Source organism: Pistacia vera, unplaced genomic scaffold (genome assembly GCF_008641045.1).
Source record: "Pistacia vera cultivar Batoury unplaced genomic scaffold, PisVer_v2 Contig73, whole genome shotgun sequence".
Lineage (NCBI taxonomy): Eukaryota > Viridiplantae > Streptophyta > Magnoliopsida > Sapindales > Anacardiaceae > Pistacia > Pistacia vera.
In genome coordinates this window covers 421,019-440,143 of record NW_022196590.1, presented here as the reverse complement: position 1 = coordinate 440,143, position 19,125 = coordinate 421,019, and the positions used below count along the sequence as shown (strand labels likewise).

The 19,125-nt window shown below is 34.2% G+C and overlaps 1 protein-coding gene and 1 pseudogene across 5 annotated transcripts; one reads left to right on the top strand and one right to left on the bottom strand.

Moving 5' to 3' along the window:
* Positions 1-1,091: 1,091 nt before the first annotated feature.
* Positions 1,092-8,848, top strand: LOC116115074. 5 transcript variants are annotated; one of them, XM_031401210.1, is made up of 14 exons: positions 1,092-1,147; positions 2,040-2,153; positions 2,240-2,421; positions 2,556-2,658; positions 3,212-3,301; positions 3,897-4,010; positions 4,875-5,060; positions 5,868-5,978; positions 6,411-6,916; positions 7,398-7,497; positions 7,640-7,699; positions 7,815-7,907; positions 8,005-8,124; positions 8,227-8,848. In XM_031401210.1, the coding sequence occupies exons 4-14, from the start codon at positions 2,620-2,622 to the stop codon at positions 8,536-8,538; spliced, it is 1,731 nt and encodes a 576-aa protein (XP_031257070.1). In that variant the 5' UTR covers positions 1,092-1,147; positions 2,040-2,153; positions 2,240-2,421; positions 2,556-2,619; the 3' UTR covers positions 8,539-8,848. The 5 variants fall into 5 exon arrangements, with proteins under 5 accessions (XP_031257070.1, XP_031257074.1, XP_031257071.1 ...); XM_031401211.1 differs by lacking the exon at positions 1,092-1,147 and adding an exon at positions 1,487-1,554; XM_031401212.1 differs by lacking the exon at positions 1,092-1,147 and adding an exon at positions 1,939-1,953.
* Positions 8,849-13,980: 5,132 nt separating this feature from the next.
* LOC116115072 lies at positions 13,981-16,049 on the bottom strand (annotated as a pseudogene).
* Between the last annotated feature and the right edge of the window lie 3,076 nt (positions 16,050-19,125).

The following is a 19,125-nucleotide window of genomic DNA, read 5'->3' as shown; positions in this document are numbered from 1 at the left end:
ATCTAGGTTTTAAAATAATGGTTTTGACCCTCAAACTATCCAGAGAAGGGTATTCTAGTCAATTGACATAAGTTTATATCATTTAACAAATAAATCTCTCCTTTAAACTAACCAAAATCAACCTTAGTTGATCGTCACCAAACAGTCGCAACTCAACACAGAAACCCTCGCAACACATCAACAGATTAAAAAGAAAAAAAAAATCTGTTAACTTCAGGACACAAGCAATCGTACCTAATGAGTGAGATAATGGTAAATCGGTAAGGGGTGGAGGTCGGGGTAAGGATGCGAAGCGGTGGGGTTTGGCTGGGCAACGCAGGTGTTAGTGGTCAATCACAGTGAGATCTATTGGGTTAATTGATTTAATTACTAATTTGATTAATATGAGATTTGTTAATTTTGAATTAATTTGATTTTTTTTTCCTGACGAGAGATAATAAAGGGTAAAAATGGTATTTGATTGTCAAGGTGTTCAAATTTAAATTTGTTTAGACAGAGTGAGAGACCAACGTTGGGGATAATATTACGTTTTTTCCGAAACTGAGGGAGAAAATCTTTTTACGATAGTTTGGGGGTCCAAGTAATTCGGCGTAACACTTAAAATCATGACAAAATCATTAACCGAGGAATTTACTACTGTATTATTCGTGTATTATATATAGAATAATTTATGAAACATGAGATTGTCTACAGGAGTTGGATATTGAATATAAATTTCTATATTTAAAAAAAAAAAAAAAAAAAGGTATTTTGCGTTTGTCTAGTTGACCAAATTTCGAGAAAGATCATTAATTGTTTTTTAATTTTTGAAGTTATGGGTTTGTTTCATAGTCAATGATACATAATGTTTTATATTTATATATTCTCTATCCATTTTTGAAATCTTTCTTACCAACTCAACTCAACTCTATCTTTGTCCTTTACTCTTATCCTAGATTTTGAATTTTAAGTGGGAGAGAGATTGACGGGTTGTGTTTTTCATACTGTGAGGCACTGAGGATATACCCATTGCAAAAATCTAGGCTTTTCTACAAGAAAGAATAAGAGTAAGAGAAAGCATTTCTAAAGTTTTGAATTTTTTAGTCTTTTCAACCGCTTTCTGTACTAACTCTGGAAAGGTCAGACCTCAGAGACTCCTTCTGTCAAGGTTTGATTTGTACTCTTTTGGATCAAGCATTTTTTCAACTTTGAAGTTTTCCTCTGCATTTTGAAATTTTAAGTTCTGGGTTTGTTTTCATTTGTTTCTGGGGCTAAATAGTAAATAGAGAGGCAAGAATGCATAAAGAAGGCTCCATTATTGTTTGTTGATGGATGGATGATGGGTCAGATTCTGATCAGTGTTTTTTTTATTTTTTTTATAGGAAAAAAAGGACCACTGAGTCACTGAGATATCTCATTTGGATTGTTCTTTTACTGGTTATTTCTTTTTGAGTTATTCATTTCATCATTGTCTCATATATTGGAAGCGTTTTTTTCAAAGTATATACCCACCAACTCCTCCTTTTGACTTACTGTTTTCTCACATCGAAGCCTTTTTTCTCAGATTGTGAGGAGGTGTGTGTGAAACTGAAAGCTCACTTGGTCTATCACTGAGATACTTTTATTATATTTATCATTTTGAATGGACCAAAAGTAACCAATTCCTCTTTTCTGTGGCTAAAATTTGAAAACTTTTTGTGAGTATGTTAGTAAAATGCTGTCTTTTTTACACACAATGGAAAAAGTCGTTTCTTTTATCTTCAATCCCATGAAGAACCCCACTTATTTTGATTCTCTGCCATAATCCCATCTTTCTAAGTTCTAATTTGGTCATTTTTCCATTTCCTTTTTGGAGATAATCATATCCTCTTAATGACAAATTTTTACTGCTTTCTTTACTCAGCTCTAACTTTCATGAAAGTTGAATTGTAATTGATTTATTGCAACATATTTATTATTCCGATGGTTAAAAATGTAATTATTATTATTTTTAGTTTTGCTTTTATATTGTTTTGACCTTCCTTTCTAAGTTGTGTTGGTTGGTGGTTGTCTTGAAACAGGCATGGCCGCATGGGATTTAAGCGCTCCACTTATGTCGTATTTGTATGGTTGTGTTGAAAGTGACTGGTAACTGTGCATTCATCAATAAATTTGTCATTATTACATCCTCACAGGTTGGACAGTGCTTTCTTTTCTAATTTTTGAATTTAATTTATAATTATCCTATGATACTGGGGATAAAACTTTGCCAATTTCACAGTTTGATATGCTTTACAAACACACAGTTGATGTTTGCTGTGATCTGCGGTATTTGATGCTTCTTTTTATACGACAAAGAAGTCAAGCTTTTGGGGATTTCCAGGCTATATTTTAAGTGATAAATGCCAAATCTCATGATCACAAGATGTGTGACTCACCAGTTATGCGATCTGCCTTTAGCTTGTAAGCGTTTTTTTTTTTTTTTTTTTTTTTTTTTTTTTTTTTTTTTTTTTGTTTTCTGGTTATGGTGGAGCTTTCAGTTCTATTTTTTCTTATGCGCCTTTTTTTTTCCTGTTATTGCTGACATTTTCATACAGAAATAGTTCAATCTCCAATTTTCCGGTTCTGAAGCGAGTTACTACAAGTCAGACTCTCAATTAGATGTCGTTGATGAATCTCGCAGATAATTCATCCTTAGAGGTTAGTTCTGGGGTAGGCATTTCTTTTTAGTGGGTTATAAAGTGGGGTTGAGATCAGTGTGGAAAAGGTTGTGAAAAAACATAAAGGACCAAGCTATTGGGTGCTTTGTTGTTTCTCTTATTTCCTTTTGGATATGTACTGCATTATTTTGGTCAAGTGGTTTGTTCGGATGTTTCCATTTGGGTTTCCATTTTCAAGGTTTTTCTTGATTTTGAATAATTCAATGTTGCAACGGTACTTGTTAATGGGAGTACTTAATTACGGCCAATAACATGATTTTGAGTTGCTATGCCGATTTGGATGGAAATGGCTTCATATTAAACCTTCATTTCTTTGTTGACTTCAGTTGGAAGTCTTTTTAAAGTTTCATTCTCCCTAGTACAAATGCTTGAAATAGACTTGTAGAATTTGTTAGCTTTCTGTTGAGTTTTCTTGTATCTGGTTTGAAACACTTGCATAACATCTTATTAGTTATTATTATTATCCTCTTCCTTTTCTTTTTCTTGTCTTCAAAAGATCTTGTGTTGACAGAAAAAATTGGTGATTGATTTAGGTGTGGGACTGTATTGAAGATGCTCAAAGTCTTGGATCATGTGCTAAAAACAGAGATTCTTACCCATACAGACTTCAGCTTGAGAAGGATGTAAGCTTGAACCTTTGAAACACTGTTGTCTTTGTTGTGTTTTACTGATTAGTTTGCTTTATTTATTTATTTTATTTTTTAGTCAAAACTTTAGAAACATGTAACCTCAATAAGTTTTTAGATGGAGAATGCTATAGAGACTATGGTTCAGTACTTCAGTATGTTAATGGATCGTAAAAAACTAAATTATCAAGAGAATCTTATTCACTACTTTCATCCTCTCAGTGCTTGTTTCTTTCCAGGGGTTTCTGATACATTAGTGTACTAGGTAGTGCTTATGTGGTAATTGGTATGTGTCTTATCAAGCTTGAGCAGGGTATTATGTCATGGCTAATTTGGTAAATTCATTAACAACCTTTTTCACTTCCTCACAATTGCAATGTTGTGTTTGTTTATTTTCTTCATAGAAGAGACTCTGTCTTCTTGATTTAGCTTTTAGTTTCATTCTGTCATATGCTTATTAACCTTGCTGTTAGGAAGTATTTTACCTGTTTAACTTAATCTCTTACATGGTTCCATAAAAGTAAATTTACAGGCTTAGTTAACAAGGTACATTGTAACTTGCTGTAGCCTCACGGGAATATCAATATAACAGGTACAAAGGTTACAACAGAAGCTGCATGAAGAGATGGAACTCCATATTTTTCTGGATAATGCTATTAAGAAAAATGCTGTGAAGCTATCCAGTTCATCATGCCTCCCACACCATGTAGGCCATTTATTTATTCTTTTACTATCTTCTATGGCCACTACCAATTTCAATATTTTGAAGTAATTAGACGAGCCTTTTCATGCTGTGCTCCTAACAATTAACCTTATCTGTGTATTAGACCTAACCACCTTGTCTTTGAGATTTTTGTGTTCAAACTACCTAAAGATGTGTACAACAATTTACCTTTACCTTTATGGACATCTCTGTTATATTCTTCGAGTTAATTTGGGGAATTAGTGGCATTTCATCATGCAACAGGTAAATTGTACTTATGCAGGTTGCATGCATTCTGTTCAGCATTATCCTGATTTGAGTTCTTGGACTCAGACTTTCATAATGAAGATACAGATTGCTCCAGCTCTATAATCTTATCATTGTTAACTTTTGCTTTTTTTTCCACTGCAAATTGAAGAGGGTGTTTTTGTGTAATATATTTCACAGAACTGGTAATATTGTTATATTAACTAATTGTCCGTGCAGTAACTCATAAATTCAATATTGTATTAGTTAAATTTCCAATGTTTCAAATCCATGTAGGCACAATAACAGGACGGTGTAAAATTTCAAGATGTTAAAACACTATTAAAGTAGAGCTTATGGACTTGATGAGAGCTTAGTCCATAAACTCTATTTTGATAGTTTATTTATTATCTAAATCATTCTGTCTAGTTTTTAAATGCTTAACCAAACCTTCTGTGCCCAAACATTAGATCATTGATGACTGATGAGATGACATCAAGGGTTTAGTAATTTCCATGATCTGATTTGTGGCTTTGTAAATTCTGTATTCAATCATGCACAAGGTTTCTATTAGGTGTTTTAATATTGTTGTAAAATCTTTCTTTTCTCATATTTGCACAGGCTCGGGAGCTTCTGTCTAATATCGCAGTGCTGGAGATTTCAGTTTCAAAACTTGAACAAGAGATGGTCTCTTTACATTTCCAGCTTAGTCAAGAAAGAAATGAACGAAGGCTTTCTGAATACCGTTTAAGGCATTCATCTGCTTTAGCATTGACTAACTGCTCCCCTGACAGTACAGAATCACTGGTAATTAATCTATTTCTGTTCATGCATAAATTCTTCCTGACAACTATAATAATTTTTGCGTACTATTGTGATTAATTTTGTTGAAACTTTTTATTTGGTTGAGCGCCTTCAAACAAATGAGTAAAAATGAAGGGTCTATTTAATTTAAAATTCCAGTACAGTTCTAAAAATTAGTTTAAAAGCTTAAAAGAAAAAACTGTTTTTTCAGTTTTACATGGTTTATAAATTGAAACAATTTTCGAGTGTTATATCAAACACATTTTAGATATTAAAAATCTTAAGAAGCAACTCAATTTTTTGAAAACTGTGCAAAAATCTCCTTATTAAATTAAAGACATAGCACAGAAGTTAGGTGCTGCTCTTGTTATTATTCTAACTTTTTTGTTTATGTTGATTGTGCTCGTTTGCTACATGTTAATATTATGAACACTAGACATTAAATTAATGTTTATTTTTCTCCCTTCAATGGCCGGGTATAATATGACATGTACTTGTTGGATCTACTCATTATTCATGAATAATCATTGCACTGCTATCTAGGTTATTAATCTTGGTGTCTAAATATTCACCAGTCCTGTTTTAAGTTAGAACCATATCCCAATTTCTCATTATCATGAAGGAAAACTACACACATATGGATAGAGTGTTGTTTATTAAAGATGTAAACAATCTTTGTATTTGTAATACTGAAACTTGAGAGGTGTACACAATAGCAACTATCCCATATCTTAGCTGAATATACTTTATAGTATGTGTGACGAGTACCTGTTACTTATTCTTACATCGTCATCTTCATCGTGTTTGAAGCATTTAAACCCTGAACTGAATCATCGCCTAGAAGGTAACTCATACCGAGAGCAGGGAGACCAACCATCAGAACCTAATTGTGAATTGCGTTGTACAGAGTCGATAATGGAGGTATCACTCTATATTTTGTCATTCCCATAGAAATCTTTAACTTTATGATTGTATTAGGGGCTATAATGCTTTCTAGTTATATAAGAGGCATAATCCATCTTAAAGCTTATGTTTAGTGCCTCCTTTATTTAGATTTCTTGATGTCTCAATTCTCTCCCAACATCTATTGCTCATGAGAATTGGTGGTGCTAATATTTTCTTGCTTAAGTTTAGGACACTATCAAATATAATATATTTTGTGAATATAGGGAGTATCTAATTACTTACTGTCTCTTTATTGAATGACCTAATTGTTAAGGTTACAAATTTGAAATTGAACGACACACTAATTAATTCGATATGAAAGACTATGCTTGTTCACAAACTAAGTTGTGATAAGAAGGTTTCCTATCTTCTGTTGGTGAGCATTTAGTTTATTATATTGTTCTTCAGGATGCAGATGATTCAGATGTGCATTTCCATGAGAAGAAAACATCTACAAAGACAGATTCCAAACCAAGTCAGTTTGTGGAGTTCAGGAGGCTTCCTACTGGAATACCTCCTAAAGGCCTGTGGGATAACCCTAATAAACTATCAGAAGAAATGGTGCGATGTATGAAAAATGTATTTATGTCTCTGGCTGATTCAGCCATACCATCCAAATCTTCTGCATCAGAGAGCCACTGCTCCCCTGTGTCACCACGTGGACATCTTTCCAGTTCATCATGGTGGTCATCGTCTGAACGCTCAATGATTTCATCATGGGTGCAGAGTCCACAAATTGATATACAGAGTAATGCTGGAATTTTGACCTCAGAGAGTACTTTTGATCCCTACAAAGTGCGTGGCAAGTTAAGCTGGGTAGACATTGGAAACTATGGATTAGCAACTGAAGTATCATGGATGTCAGTTGGTAAGAAGCAATTAGAATATGCTTCAGGGGCTCTAAAGAGGTTCAGGTAGGATGCCATTTAGCTTTCGGTTATATTTTTTCCTTATTTGTTGATTGGTAAGTGATGGATAAAAGAGTCAGAAATATTAGCAAGTTACTACAAAACCATAAACTTTGGAAGAGGTTTACAGTTGCATAGGTTTTAATAACTGAATTGCAAGTTATTTGTGTTCTTTCTGTTGGAAATCTACTTTTGACTATTTGTTCTATGATTTTGGTTACAGAGCAACCCTTGATAATCTTTCTTTTTTCTTTAGTTCTACATTGTATGTATCTTAAGTTTTTATATATGCTAACCAAATGACTATTTGGGGGTAATTCCTAACGTTTGGCTCAGACAATTTGGTTTTAACTCATTTATTGTTCCATTTCAGGGAAATGGAATAGTTGTGCAATGCCTATTAAACTTTGTGATTTTTTGTATGGTTGAAATTTTTATTTGATACTAGAGCTGATCAAATCTGTTGTTATTGTTGTTTGGAGTGCAGAACACTTGTTGAGCAATTGGCCAAAGTGAACCCTATCCACTTAAATTCCAATGAGAAGCTTGCATTCTGGATCAATCTATATAATGCATTGATCATGCATGTAGGGTTCTTTCTTCTTTTAAATTTGAAGTTTATGCTCATACTGTGAAGCAAATTTTATGCTTATTATCAAGGATGTGGAATTTTATGGAAATCACAGGCTAAACTTGCATTATAATTCTGTTTTTGTATACTCTTGGCAGGCTTACTTGGCGTATGGAGTCCCTAGAAGTGACTTGAAGCTCTTCTCTTTGATGCAAAAGGTTTGTTTGTTGATCATAATGGTCTTAGTCTAATATATTTTAATACTTAGCTTTTGGGACTCTTTTAGAGACCAGTTTTATGCATATGATGATTTTTTTTTAAAATAATTTCTAGGCAGCATACACTGTTGGTGGACATTCTTATAGTGCAGCAGCTATTGAATATGTAATTCTGAAGATGAAACCACCCCTACATAGGCCTCAAATTGTACGTACCTGCTTAAAACTGTATATATTTTGGTCAATTCAATTCTCTAGTTATATCTTGTTTCCTAATTGACATTTTTTATGGAAATTACTATTAGGCTTTGCTCCTTGCCATTCACAAGTTGAAGGTATCAGACGAGCAAAAGAAGTGTGCAATGGATGTGTATGAACCACTTGTAGCTTTTGCTCTAAGCTGCGGAATGTACTCATCACCTGCGGTATTTTCAGTCATTTTAATGCTGCTATTGCTTGGTTTTCTAAATCCCTATATTGTGTATGTGAAAGTCATAATTTAACATGACAATTAATGGAAAATGTAGGTGAGGATCTACACTGCGAAGAATGTAACGGAGGAGCTTCAAGAGGCTCAGCATGATTTCATTCGTGCTTCGGTTGGGGTTAGCAGCAAAGGGAAGTTGTTGGTTCCAAAAATGCTGCACTGTTTTGCCAAAGGTTTGGTGGATGATGCGAATTTGGCTGTATGGATATCTCATTACCTTCCACCAAATCAGGCTGCCTTTGTTGAGCAATGCATATCACAGAGGCGGCAAAGCCTTCTAGGGTCTCGCAATTGTGGCATTCTTCCCTTTGATTCACGCTTCCGTTACTTATTTCTTCCGCGAAGAATTTAACTTTGATGATGCTTCTTCATACTAACTTAACATCCTTAAATCACCTTGCTGGCCCTGCAAGATGCTTCAGAATTAGGTTGTTATTGACTCCAATGTGAAACTTGGCCACCTTGAAAATGACAAAGGTGGTGGCAGTTTTGTTCTTTTCCCTTACAGACTCAAACTGGTTGCATTGCATCCTTGTTGGATGTTGTACATTTTGTTTATTGGTAGCTAGCAGAAGTAAATAACACCTTTGTGCAAACTATTGTGTATTTGCATTTTTCAGCAAATAATGTTGAATAAAGTTATTGTTTTACTTTTGATGGAATGTTCATCACTTCATCTTGAAAACTGCGTTTACTTAACCCTTCAAGTTTGGAATGGAAAAGAAAATTGACTACACTGACAAGAAGTAGCTGTTCAGCTCACGATTTTGCTTCCTTAAATCTGCAGAATGGCAATAAAGTCATAAGCTGCATAACTGGTATTATAGTAAAAACCCCAAAGTAACAAGGATTGCTTATCTAACCCAGAAAAGCTTCAGAGCCGGAAGTTGTATTGTATTGTAGCTATCATTACCGCTCTCATGTTCTTCATTTTTTCAAAATATTTACACGATAAAAGCATACGTTTGTCATGTTATGTTCTATATATAATTGTAATATTTAACGTCAAACTTGTTATAAAACTAACTTTGAAACACCAATTACATAGAGTGTATAAAAATTCCTAGACGTGGATACGCAATTGTATTTGTTTGGTGCTTTTTCCTTGAGGGGTCAATGTATAGTAACAGATAATCCAATCAGTTTGCAAGCAGTCTCGTTCAAACTGCGAAGAATTGAAAGGAAATTAACTAATCTTGACCTAAGGTTGATAGCTGTTGAAAGTGATAACAATAATATTTTTATCACATCACAATCACACCAGTAATCGATCATAATCTTATGTAACACTAACATAATCCAGCTTTTTTTAAGAAGTATTCATGAACCAATTATCAACAGTTGCTGAATCTTGAAGAACAGATAGAGACATATCACCAAAATGTAAATTAAATTAACAAGATATAATAAAGCTATCCGCAATAGTTTATGTTTGATTGAGCTAGGTACATGTTGGTTGAGAATTAATCAATTAAAACAATTTCATCATTCACTCATCATCTTTCTTATTTGTTTTTTCTGATAACCGAAGTGTTTGGGTCAGTTTGCATACACCTCAATTAATCTTCAGGGTCCATTGAACACTCTACAAGCTACAAATCCAAAAGACCAGGTAAATCACAATGTTATTGTAGAAAGTGTCCCAAAATTTGAACCCAATAACTCAAAGAAAGAACAAACCACCATGACCACCAACCCCTTTGGCTTACTCTTCATCTTTTCCACGTAGCTACCAAGTAAAACCAGGGTTTAATTTAGAATTTGGCTTGACAAATGACCTTCTCTGTAACTGTAAGCAAGATTTTCATATTTGTTAGGTGGAAAGCTGTGGGCTTCTTGATTGAAAGCTTAAAGATGAAGCTGTGGAAGACTTTAATTAATTTATGTTGACTCACATTTTTCCAATAATGGATCGGTAGGCGACACCAGCACTTCTTTCTTCTTGAAAGTATAAATATAAAAATATATATATGAACCACAAGCAATACTCAGATTTCAATTATTGGATCTGTATAGCCTACCCTAAGTACTGTATCTATTAAACGTTCATGATAAGCCCTGCCTTATATATTTGACGTCTTCTGCATATACATAATTAAATTAAAGAATCGAAAAACATGTATAAACCAAATATATAATATTTGTTTCCAAATTCAAAAGTTTTGGATCCTCACTAGTATTACGTTGTTTTATGAGCATGATATAACTATATATATAATAGTAATAGTACTCATGAGTTGATTTATTTTATGATATATAAGTAAAAATGTAAATATTACATAAACAAGCGAAGGAATTAATTATTTAAAACAACATACATAATGATCATCTCTTCCATGAAATGAAGGAGTTGTTTGTGGCGAGAAAGTTGATGTAAATGAGGGCTTATATTGTGATTAGCCTAAAAAGCGTGCCTCCTACATGCACGACCCTCAAGAGCATAACTCAAGTATTCTGATTCTCCCTAGGGCCACTTACACGACGCTCAAGAGCGTAATTAAAATATACTCAGTGGATCACTTAATCTTACTTAAATTATGAATTTATTAAAAATAGGTGTATATTTTATAATAATTAACAATATTGACCCACTAAAATTTTTATGACTCCACTCAAATTATCTATATTGATTGAACCCACTAAGATATTTTTATATTTATTGATCTTAGAATTTGAAAATACCCCTATTTTTTTCATGTTTTTCTCTCTTTCTTATTTCCTTTCATTTTCTCTCATACTTTTTTATTGGATAATTACATATATCGAAAGAGATATTTAATGACATTATCAATAAAATAAAACTATAATGTTTTTAGAATATGTAAAATAATCAAACATAATTATAGAATTGATAATTTGGTATGCATAACATTTAAAATTAAAATTTTAGATTATATTTTTTTTTTTATACTTATTACTTTAATATATATTTTATTATAGCCCCACTTGCTAGAAATCTTGATTAAGACAACATTGACATTGTGCATACATAACAAATATGGACCACTAAAAGTAAGCAATACCTAATATCTCAATAATTGGATTAGCGAGGGTGGCCTACTATATTCATTAAATCAAAATGATGAGACCTACCTTGACTATTTTTTTTTTTTTTTTAATTATTAGAGTATCTACAGTTTAAATCAGTTTACGTTTACGCAGACCTCAACTAATCCTCTAGATCTTGAAACTATCAGTCGGATAAGAGTTTCAATGGATACTTTTATTAGCAATCAAGAAAAGACTTGAACTCAAGATCTTTTAAGTAATACGACCAAGAGTCAACTGATGCCCCATAACCTTAGAATTATTGGTCAGGTAAGAGTTCTAGTGGTTACTTTTATTAGCAACCGAGAAGAGACTTGAACTCAGAATCTTTTAAGTAATACGACCATGAGTCATACGAAGTGTAGTTATCCGATTTGTTAATTAAATAATCAAAATTAATTGGAGTGGCATGGTAATTAATTAAGACGTGGGGCGTTGGTTCTACTTTCTACGTACTCCTACTGCTCCATGTCTAAGTTAATGGTCTAATGTTGGATGGGCAACCCTGTGGGGACATCTAACCTAATATTAATTAATTATGATTATCTGTAATTGTCAGTTTGCAAAATTAGTAAATTCCAACATTATAAACAAAGTTACAAGTCATTTTCTAACTTATTAAAGGCTTCACCACTCCACCAGGTGTCTTAATTATATTAGTACAAAGTAGTTGTTAGCGACATTTCTGGGGGTGATTCAATCACATTGACTGACTTGTAAAATTAAACGTCTAGACTCCAGTCTTCTTCTCAACCACATCATCAGAAAACCAGACCCCATGAATTGAAACCTCACACGTACCCTTCAAACAAACTTATGCTAACAGCTCTTCTTTCCAAAGCTAATACAACTCATTGGGTTCGGTACACAAACCCATATATATTTTTTAATTTTGTTTTAATTCTGATTTCCAATCCATCTTCCAATAAGAACTGTCATCATGCAGTTGTAATAGAGTGGTTAGCTCGTAGCTCAACTACATAAAACCAGATTATATTAACCTTACTGCTATACTTCTATATGCTAACTCATCCATTCTTGATGTTTCTATGGTAATTAAACAAACCCGATACTTCTCTCCTGTTTTGACGGATTTACACAAGAACTTGGTGGTTTGGTGAATCTATAGCCAACTAATTCACACACTAAGTTATGTTTGGTGAGGGAAGTCTTCTGCTAGGAAAGTATATTGTTGATGAACTTGTGAATCTGATCATAGGGTACTCTTTAGTCTTTACATTAATTTGTTAAATGGTTTATCAGTAACATGCATGTTCACGTACGTACGTGTAGTAAGACCGTTTCTAAATTAATGAAAATGTAAAAGTTGATACTAGAATCAGTGTAATATGAATGTGATTGAACAATTAATAATTTCGGCTTGATGATGAGGTTAACCATTAGGTTAAGTAGTGTTGACTTTTGAATTTAGTCCTAATTAATTTAACTGCTGTTTGATGGAGATATAATTGGGTGCGTTTATTTCATTATTTTTGCATTATCCTATCTCTATTCTATCCAAAATACACATTTGTTTCTCTATTCTATTAGTTTCTAAACCCCCTAAGTTAGTTAATTAAACTAAACCCCCCCGCCCAAAAAAAAAATTTAAAATTTGACAAAATCACCCCCACCCACCCACATTTACCAGATTTCGACCACCACAGTTAGAAGGTAGCCGGAATCTGGTATAATGGCGCACTACTGACTGGATCTGGTTGATAGTGCGTCGATATAGCATTTTTTAACTAGATCCATTGTGGATTTGGTCGGAAAAGTCCAGATCTACAACCAAATATCTAGCCGTTGACGATCAAATCTATGGTTGTTGACAGCCAGATCTACGGTCGTAGCTAGTCATCAACGATGGCCAAGATATGGCCATCATTGACCATCAACGACGATCATATCTTTAACCATCGTTGACAATCAAACACGGCCAGATCTGGATCTTTGGCCGTTATTGATGACCAAATGCGACCAGATCCATAGTGGATCTGATCGAAAAATGCCATACCGATTGCGTCGATACGGCGGCTCCAACCACCCTCTGACGGTGGTGGCTAACTGTCGGTATTTAATGGGTGAGTAAGAGTGTTTTTGTTAATTTTTAATGTTTAATTTATTACAGGGATGTTTAGTAAATTAACAAATCTAGATGATTGTTTTGTTAATTTTTAAATCCTACTTCTAATAACCACTCAACTCTTGTTTTTAAAAAAATCTTATCCAAAATAATAAAACAAACACAATTATTAGTATTATTCTACATCATCCAACTAAGTCTCTCCATTTGTATATTTCTAGTTAGCTAGCTGAGCTAGCTCCATCACCAGTTCTGCCCACCTCCTCTTTCTTATAACTCAATAAATTTCTAGCTACATTGTCCAAGAAGATTTGTACTTAATCAAAACATTTATAATAATCTTTTATAAAAGTTTTAAATAAATTGATCAAGGCAGATGTGTTAGAATGGCGTAATATACAAATTGCTTAATTAACGTAAACTACTGTTTGTGAATGTGATTGATATTTGGATTCAATAATGTTAGCCTAGAAGCTTCATGAAGTAGAAAGTAATTCACATTTTATTTTTTGTGTTTTTTTGTTTTTTATGTGATCAGGAGTGTTTATACTTCTTGAGTAATACATTTAAAAATCTTTATTGAATCACTCAGCCATCTAAAGTTAGTTTTTAACTCACATTAGTTTGGTGATTATTGGTATATATGTATATGTACTCGTATATATATTTATATTTTACAATAAAGCATATATATAATATATAGAATACAACCATGACAAGATGTTGCTGCCGACACACTGCAGCCAGCTTCCAGCCTCCCATACAAAATATAGGATTGGAATATGACACAGTAGGTGACAATAACACAAAATGACAACCATAATTGTCCGATACTAAGAGCCAGACTCGACATTAAACTCATTTCATCAGGTTAAGATAATCAGAAGTCAGAGGCCTAAACACATCAGATGCTTCCTTCTCAATCATCTCTATTTGCTTCTTCATTAGGTGTAAATACACCCACCCATCGCCGTTCCCTAATGGACTCGGCATTGGCATCACATACCCCGCATCACCACCCCATGGAAATGATATGACCCGAATGCTGGTTTGCCCCACCCGAAATCCACTTTTGAACTGGAAATCTCTGCCCTGATGACACCACAAAAGCCGGTCCATCGTCACTTCCGTTTATGTATACTTAGCTACAGCTGGCTGGGGTCTATGTCCTCAACCCAATCAAGTTCCCGAAAATGATCTTGTTCACTGCGTTTTCCAGAAAAGCATGAACTTGATTTGCCACGCAAGATAAAGGTTTCCATGAGTTAATGGTTTTTTGTACGCCAAAAGGGATTGATATACATTCCAAAGTATGCACCCATTAGTCTTGATTTGTAACTATCTACTTGGCTTAACCTATTCTTCCATCAACAACAATCCCCATTTTTGATGTCTTATCATTGTCTGTAGCGCCACACTGCGCAACCATTTTCCATAAAAATGCACTGAACCTCGAGTTTTGTCCTCCTGCATCCATTGGGGCTGCAAGTGATTGAAGCTCATTGAGTTGGTCTTTTGTAACATAATATGCGACTTATGAGATATCATGAGTAGCTTCAACAGCTTCTTTAGGAGGTGGAGGTGGTGAGAATGGCACGTACTGTCATCTAAAGCAGGTCAACGCATCCAGGCCTCTAGGATTTAGCAGAGATCGACGAAAAGATGGTAGCAAAGATATTGGTCTGGACTGAGCTAATTCAGCCCATGAAACAAGAAACATATTATGGTATGCGTCTGCTATTCGGTGGTCGAAGGTGCACGCCACCACAAGACCGCCGCAATTGAGTTCAGTTGCCTGTAAATCAAATTCATATAATATTATATTATATTTGATTACATACATGTACTGATCATTAAGGGAATTCTTATCTTTGAAGCCTATTAGAAAAATTTAACAGCCATCAACTGCCTCACTTTTGATTTACCTAAGACAATAACACTTACTGATGCCCCCCAGATTCCCTTAGCTCCCTAAATTACGTGTCAAAATTATTTTAGATTAAAATATAATATCAAAAGGTTCTTGGAATACACTCATTCGATATCTTGTTTCCAATCGATATCTCGCAGGAGGTGATGGAAATTAAAAAAAAAAAACATTAAATTAATGTACGCATGTCATGTTCTCCTGCATGGTTGGTTTTGTTATATTTTTGTAAATTAGGTCACATATATATCATGTACCTATATTTAAAAAAAAAAAAAAAAATTACTAAATCTCATATGGTATGATATTGATACAAAACCATGTTCATGTAGTTGTTTGTGCATTAATCAAATTAAGAGCAAAAAAACTTTGAGGGATGAACGATAAGTGACCTAATAGAGAGCACTCCCTTCTTCTTGTTAGGCACGAGCTTGCCTTCAACATTCGTCAGGGTTATACAAGTTGAGTTCACTCAACTCGACGTTCGCAAATGCTTCACAAAGTCCACTCCACGGGTTTGCAAAGGAGCTCAGGCTCACCAACAGGGTTGGGTACGACCTCACCGGCGAGGGCGTAGTATGACACTAGCGTTTGAGCCAGGGCCCTCTTTAGAATAGCAACCATGGAGGCAAAAGTCATGCTTTGAAGCGACGGGTTATGGTAGCAAAAGACACACACTAACGTCAACCGGTGGCAGCAGCAAGTCGAGGTTGGAGAATGAGCCAATGATCTTGCAATGGTACACTGCTGCCACCACCTCCTTCTTGCTTACGGTCACCGTGAAATCTCCTCCTGCAACCATCTTTTGCTTCTTTCTCTCTCTTCTTTTCGCCCCTTCTTTAACGAAGATGAATTTATGAGAAGCAGAGGGGAAGGGCACGGATTATATAGGCAAAATGTAGAAATTAATAGTAATTTATCGGAAATGACAATTTTGACCTCTTACACTTTGCCCATATTAATATTTTTATCCTGAATTACTATTAAGGGTTATCAGTCTTTAAGTAATCATTCTATTAAGGATAAATTTTTCTAAATTCACTAAAAATTTAGGTGAAACAACTTCTCATGAAATGGGGTTTACAAGGTTCTGGTTTGGTTTATTTTAATTTACATTTTATATAAACTTTTAAGTATGTTTATATTATTACATGAATAGGTCAAATTTCCTTTGCTATACGGCGAAATGCAGGGCTGGAAATTTCTTGAGTTTTTGAAAAGATATTTTAACTTAGCCTTGGCCCTTGATATATATATGTAAGACATTTATTAAGTAAGAAAAGAAAAGAAAGAATGTACAATGCAATGAAATCTACACGAAAGCTTAAGAGTCTATGTTGCAAAGAGGTCGAGTGGTTCGATGGAGATTTTTAGGTGTTTTATTCAAGAGGTCTTGAGTTCGAATCACTTCTCGAATACTAACGAGAATAATCACTAAAGTTTTTATCTGACTAATAGTTTCAGAGTCTTAGAGGATTAGTTGACCTACGCCTAAGTTGGTCTGGAGAACCCCAATCATTAAAAAAAAAAAAAATAAATAAATAAAAAATAAATAAAAAAATAAAAAAATAAAAAAAAAAGAGGAATGTTTAACATGTTAAAGTAATGGTAATTAGGTTATCCCACATTGACAAACTTTCATCAATTTGCTAATTCAAATTGTCTATTATTATCAGAAGCAAAGAAGGCAACGAGAGAGACCCTAGCTGTGTTTCCCATGATACTTCACTCTCAGGTCTTTCTTAATTAAGCTTGACAATGTGAAACATATTACTCTTCTCACCTTGTAAGTGTACATACTTGTAATGCCATGTGAAACATACCAGTTATTGCTTGCTGCAGTTAGTAATCTCAATTACTTTTCTCTAAAGCCCACCAAATGTATGGCACAATCACACAGAAACCTATGATCAATCCGGCAGGATGTTTGTATGTCCATTCCTTGTTTCATGTTTGCATCCCTGTGTCAATATATATAGGCCTGCACGTGGTTCAACATCTTTTTCTAAGGGAATCTTATTATACACGTGATTAACATCTTTTTACTTCATATTTTAACCAGAGAGCAAGAATCATTCGATAAATAAAGAAATAAAAGGACTCGCAACTAAGCACCAACATAAACAATCGAACCTTTGGCAAAAGAGACTCAACTCTTGGGATCCACAACCTGATTGAATTCTTTAAATTAGCCTTCAATTTCAACAGTTGGTGAGAAATTATCAATGTTGGATATTAGACCTTGACTTGACATAAGTTTACTTGCATAAGTAAACCTCCAATAGAAATGCAGGTGTCGTACATGTTTGATTCAACCAGTTGGACCTATTTATTTGGTGCAACTTTCATATCTAAACAAGAAAAGCACAAAAATTGGAAAAAAAAAAAAAAAAAAAGGACTGGAACTAAGTACCACCTATCGAAACTTTGGAGAGGAGATTCCATTAACTCCCAACATCCCTGCAACAACCTAATAAAAGTCTTTAATCTTCATCTTCAAAAGATGATCATGTTACAAAATTCATCCTTAACATGTACCAGATGTTAGCTCATATTAAGTAAACGTCCAACTGCAATGTGCATGGTATAAAGATTAACCAATTGATTTGGCCGAATGAGGCAAAAAGTCAAAGAATGCATAGAAATCTAAGATAAAATTCAGGTCTAGAAAATTTGCTTTCATAGGCAACGGTGTTAATATAACTCCCTGATTGTTCTGTCTCAGACAAGCGGTAAAAGGCAATGCTAAAGCCTGAGTAATCTGAATAACTAATTTTACATATTAACCAGAATGTTCGCCTTTCTGGGAGGAAGCACAATGTTTTTGTTCCAGGGAAGGCATCCCGAGAGATGTCTACAAGGGCCCTGAAATTAGAAGGTTCGTGCATCGACAGTTCTGACAGAACTTTGCTGTTTAGTTGAATGTTCTACTTCATCAAACCATACATAAAGTTACCATAGTTAACCTGGTTAACAAAATTATACAGGACAAATGAGAAATTGATGAAAATTAGTAGCCCTCCGGTAGCATCTGTAAGTGTTAGCCTACTTCAAAAGGGATAAAGGTAATGAGATGTGGGTTAGTCTACTTCAAAAGGGATAAAGGTAATGAGATGTGGGTTACCATAATCAGCATTTCAACTATCATCTAATGACAGAACTTTGTATAATTTGCTTGTTTTCACACAGGGAAGGGAACATTAGTCGATGTATTGTACAAATTTTTTACCCTCATCAGTTTTTATTTTTTTATTATTATTTTTTTTTATTGATGTTTTTGTGGATTTCTAGTCCACTGATGTACTCAATCTCTTCTTTAACTGATCAAGTCATGATATTTTGCTGGAAATGCAATGTTCAAGGGCTGGTAGTTTGAAGATGTTTTTTTTTGGCGCCAAGGAAGAGCAGTGTGTTGTGCTGGAAGAAGTGGTTTAGGGACAGTTGGTTGATATCTTTTGTTGTGATGTAATTAGGTAGATGCAGCCGGAAATTTGGCTTTATATCCCTTAATTGTAATGCATTTGTTCACATTGTGTGGCTTAGTTTTAATCATGCAAAAAGGTCCTTGATATAGTGGTTGTAACAGTGGACTGCAAGTATTATATTGTGTATAAGTTGTGCTTAATGGTTTAATGAATGTAGCTTGTTCTCTCCGGATTTTTCTTTCTTTGTATAATTTGACATTCAAACCAACAAAATGGTATCAGAACCATCTCACCAGACCTCTATATAAAATCACAAAACTGATCTTGAACCTTCATCACCCTCAGCTTTCTTAAAGAACAACTCTGTCCCAAGTCACATAACCTGCATCTAGGCATCTCAATCAGCCTCCCTTTCACCTCCTGTCTTCAATGGTGAGCAATATCATATTTGGG